At 59.7% G+C, this 4,443-nt stretch overlaps 1 protein-coding gene across 1 annotated transcript; it reads left to right on the forward strand.

Moving 5' to 3' along the window:
• Positions 1 to 1,323: 1,323 nt before the first annotated feature.
• On the forward strand, positions 1,324 to 2,425 carry GPR68 (G protein-coupled receptor 68). The gene has a single exon (XM_021706413.1). It carries the CDS (start codon positions 1,325 to 1,327, stop codon positions 2,423 to 2,425), a length of 1,101 nt encoding a protein of 366 aa, XP_021562088.1. The 5' UTR covers position 1,324.
• The last annotated feature ends 2,018 nt before the right edge of the window (positions 2,426 to 4,443 follow it).

Genomic DNA, 4,443 nt, shown 5'->3' on the forward strand with positions numbered 1-4,443 from the left:
CAGAGATGGCGCTGGCCAATGAGCACACGAGGAAGCGGTGCCAGCTAGAGGCAGGGCCTCCGTGTCTTGCCAGAAAGCAGCAGGTTGTGGACAGGGCTGGTCTCCTCCATGCTATCTACAGAGGTCAGGGCAGGGCTGTGGACTCAATGCTCAGGACCCAGTCACCACACTCCTGGAAGCAAGTAGGAGGAATGTGAATGACCTTCCTGCTGTGGATGAGGCGGCCTTGTCCCCACTGCATGGGCTGGCCTGGTCTCTACCTCCAGCCTCCCCTGGAGAGCCAGGCTTGTACAGGACCCCAGGCTCACTTGCTGCACTGAGGAACCAGGAATAAACAAGGGACAGAATGAATCAGGGCAGCCAGAGAAGGGCGCGGGGAGGCAGAAGCCCAGTCTCAATGTCTCAGTATGTGACCCATTCGCACATTCTAGTTGAATTGGTTGGTTTGACTCTTATATCTTCTAAATTGAATAAGTGAAGGATTTAGGCTAGTGCCTGGCACACAGTAGGTGCTTATAAATGTTTTATTTGTTTTGAGTCAGGGTCTCACTCTCGCCTATGCTGGTGTGCAGTGGCACCCTCATGGCTCACCGCAGCCTCAACCTCCTGGGGTCAGGTGATCCTCTTGCCTCAGTCTCCCAGGTACTGGGTACACACAACCAGACCCAGCTAATTTTTTTTATTTTTTGTAGATACATTTTCTCACTATGCTGCCTAGGCTGGTCTCGGACTCCTGGACTCAAGCGATCCTCCATTCATTAGCCTCTCAAAGTGCTGGAATTACAGGTGTAAACCACCACACCTGGCCTATGTAAATGCATTTTATTTATTTTATATTTTATTATATTTCAATTTTTTTTGAGTCAGGATCTCACTCTGTTGCCCGGGTTGGAATGCAGTGGCAAAATCTCAGCCTACCGCATCCTTGACTTGCTGGGCTCAGGCGATCCTTCCACCTCAGCCTACCAAGTAGCTGGGACTACAGTCACTCACCACCACGTCCCGCTAATTTTTTAATCTTTTGTAGAGATGAGGTCTCACTGTGTTGCTTAGGCTGTTCTCAGACTCCTGGACTCAAGTGGCCCTTCTACCTCGGCTGCCCAGAGTGCTGGGATGACAGGCATGAGCCCGGCGTCCGTCCGCCTGTATAAATGTTGACCCCTGCCCTTCTCAGCCTTTTCTGCTTTGACTTTCAGGGCCTCGCCCACCCAAAGCAATGCCTGGCCCTCGTAGTGCCTGAGCCCCCGTGTATTGGCAGGATGGTGGTGGAGAGACAAGCCCAGCCCCCGAGCCCCTGAGCGGGGAGGCCCAGCCAGAACTGGAGATGGGGAACATCACGGCAGACAACACGTCTGAGAGCTGCACCATCGACCACACCATCCACCAGACCCTGGCCCCGGTGGTGTATGTGGCGGTGCTGGCGCTGGGCCTCCCGGCCAACTGCCTGTCGCTGTACTTTGGCTACCTGCAGGTGCGCGCCCGCAACGAGCTGGGTGTGTACCTGTGCAGCCTCACGCTGGCTGACCTCCTCTACATCAGCTCGTTGCCGCTCTGGCTGCAGTACGTGCTGCAGCACGACCACTGGGCCCACGGCGACCTGTCCTGCCAGCTGAGCGGCATCCTGCTCTACGAGAACATCTATATCAGCGTGGGCTTCCTGTGCTGCATCTCCGTGGACCGCTACCTGGCCGTGGCCCACCCCTTTCGCTTCCACCAGTTCCGGACGCTCAAGGCGGCTGCGACCGTAAGCGCCATCGTCTGGGTCAAGGAGCTGCTGGCCAGCGTGTACTTCCTGCTGCACCAGGGGGTGGTGGAGGACCAGGACCGGCATCGCGTGTGCTTCGAGCACTACCCACTGGCAGCCTGGCAGCGCGGCATCAACTACTACCGCTTCCTGGTGGGCTTCCTCTTCCCCCTGGGCCTGCTGCTGGCGGCCTACCAGGGCGTCCTGCGCGCCGTGCGCCGCAGCCACGGGACTCAGCAGGGCCGCAAGGCGCAGGTGCAGCGGCTGGTGCTCAGCACCGTGCTCATCTTCCTGGCCTGCTTCCTACCCTACCACGTACTGCTGCTCGTGCGCAGCATCTGGGAGGCCAGTTGCGAATTTGCAAGCCGTATCTTCAATGCCTACCACTTCTCGCTGCTGCTCACCAGCCTCAACTGCGTGGCCGACCCCGTGCTCTACTGCTTTGTCAGCGAGACCACCCACCGGGACCTGGCCCGCCTCCGCGGGGCCTGCCGGACCCTCTTGGCCTGCTCCAGGGCCGGGGCTGGGGATGCCCGCACGCCAGGCGCCTCTGAGGCCTCCAGGAAGAGCGGGACCCAGGGTGAGGAGCCTGAGCTGCTGGCTAGGCTTCACGCGGCCCTCCCCGCCCCTGATGCACCAGCAGGGGGAGGGTCCCCCATGGGGGCACCCCACGAGGCCTGAGCCTTCAGTGGGGCATGGGTCTCAGGGTTCCAAGCTTGCCGACCATCTCCCGTGTCTCCATACATTGGGGCCTCATTCCAGTGGGCCTGGCTGCAGCAGGGTCCTGCTGGCTCCAGGAAGCCTGCTCCTGCCTGTCGCACCTAGGGAAATTGTCAGGGTTGGGGATGGGCCCTGCCGGCTGGTGATGTCCTCTGCAGCTGGCTGGGATGAGGCTGGACCAGGTCTGCAGGCTGGAGGGAGACGGTGGCCCCTCCCTTATGGGAGGGGGCTGCATAGTTCACAGGTGTGGAGGCCGGGGGGTGGGGGGAAGGCCCACCCACTGGGCCTTCAGTGCCATCATCACTGATGACACCATCCCTATGTGTGGCGTGACCTAACCATGTGACCCACGAAGTGGTCCTGTCTCAACCTGTGAGCCCCACCCACAGCAGGGTGGGAAAAGGGACTGGATGGGGTGGGGGAGGGAAAGTGGGAGACTAGGATCCAGGGTGGGGGTCGGGGGCAGGAGAGAAGGGCAGGAGCACCCTGGTTCCAGCCGTGTTGCTGGTCCCTGGCCCGAAGGCTGATGGGAAACAGGCCCTGGTCTCCCCAGGGAGGTGTCAGGCTATCTCCCGAGTCAGTGCCGGAGTGCAAGTGTTGGGACAGGGCCAGAAGCCGGGGACCTTGGCAAGTTTTCTACCCAGGCTCCTCCTAGTTCACGTGCTATTTCCATCTGTACCAAAGAACCAGATGTGACAGCCTGGAGGTGGGGAGAGGAAGGGAAGAAAGAGTCAGAGAGACAAACAGAGACAGAGATAGAGACAGAGTTAGAGAGAGACGGGGGAAGGACAGAGAGACAGAGACAGACAGAGGCAGAGATCACAATCAAGATGCCAGAATCTCCATGACAGCTGGGTGCATGGACACTGACGTGAGGGTCATGTGCCTGGCAGTCCTGTCCCCTCCACACGCTGGTGTGACTGGAGCGTGACCTCCTCCCGATTCTCAGACACAGCACAGCAAGCAGAAGAGCCGTCCCTTGCAGCTCCTGCCCAGGGCCTGGGTCCAGCCTCCTTAGTTTAAACAGCTCCTGTGGCAAGGAGGGGTGGCCTCTGCCCTCTGCTCGTCTGCCTGGAGGAGAGTGATGGGCCGGTGGTCAGGTGTCACCCGGGGTCCTGGCCACCAGCTTCTGCCCTAGAAGCTGCACAGGGCTCATGTCTCCTGCAACCTGGGGCCTGACTGTGCTCAGGACACATGTGCATGCATACCCATACATGCACACACACACACGTGCATGCACACCCATACACGCACACGTGCGTGCACACACTTGCATACGCTCGCATGCACACACACACATACATGCACTCATACACACATGTGCATACACACACACACTTTCTCCTGTCAGTTGTGCAACAAAGTTGCTCACCCCTGAGCACAGTCCCCTAATGGTCGCTGGAGAGCAGCAAGGGGTCTGTGGAGTCCCTCAGCCTCATCCTACTTGGGCAAATGCAGAGACTTTTCTGGGATGTACCCAACCCAGCCCCTGCCTGGGGACGGCACTGGAGCCAGAAGGCCCTCAGTTTCCCCAGGAGCCCCACTCACCACTGCAGACTCGCTGGCCCTCAGACGGTCCAGTCAGTGGGCAGGGCCAGCCCTGACTCCCCGAGCACCCTCACAGGCCTGGGTTGACATCCTCAGAACCAGGAGGTTGAGTGGACCTCATCTGGGTAGGGGCCAGGGCAGGGAATAGATGCTGGTGTTTGTGGGCTGCTTCTGGGATCTGTTCAGGGAGACCCAGGTGGAAGCCCTTCCTCAACCTCTAGGAGGCTGATCCTCTACCTTGGGTCTCAGCCCTTTTATCAGCGGTGCCCAGAGGCAGGCATCCCAGGCGGGATGTGCCCTAGGGAAGGAGGGTTACTCAGGGCTACACTCAGCCTTGGCTGGGCAGCCCCTCTCAGATCCTCATGCCCCTGCCAGGGTCTCTGGTGACCTGGGGAGGGTCCCATCCCCTTCCTAGAGGGGGACGTGACCAG

The sequence above is a fragment of the Carlito syrichta genome, unplaced genomic scaffold (genome assembly GCF_000164805.1).
Source record: "Carlito syrichta isolate Samal-C Ts95f unplaced genomic scaffold, Tarsius_syrichta-2.0.1 Scaffold315561, whole genome shotgun sequence".
In the NCBI taxonomy this organism is placed as follows: Eukaryota; Metazoa; Chordata; class Mammalia; order Primates; family Tarsiidae; genus Carlito; species Carlito syrichta.

Coding starts and splice junctions, on each gene's coding strand:
- GPR68 (XM_021706413.1), top strand. CDS start 1,325: ATGGGGAACATCACGGCAGACAACACGTCTGAGAGCTGCACCATCGAC.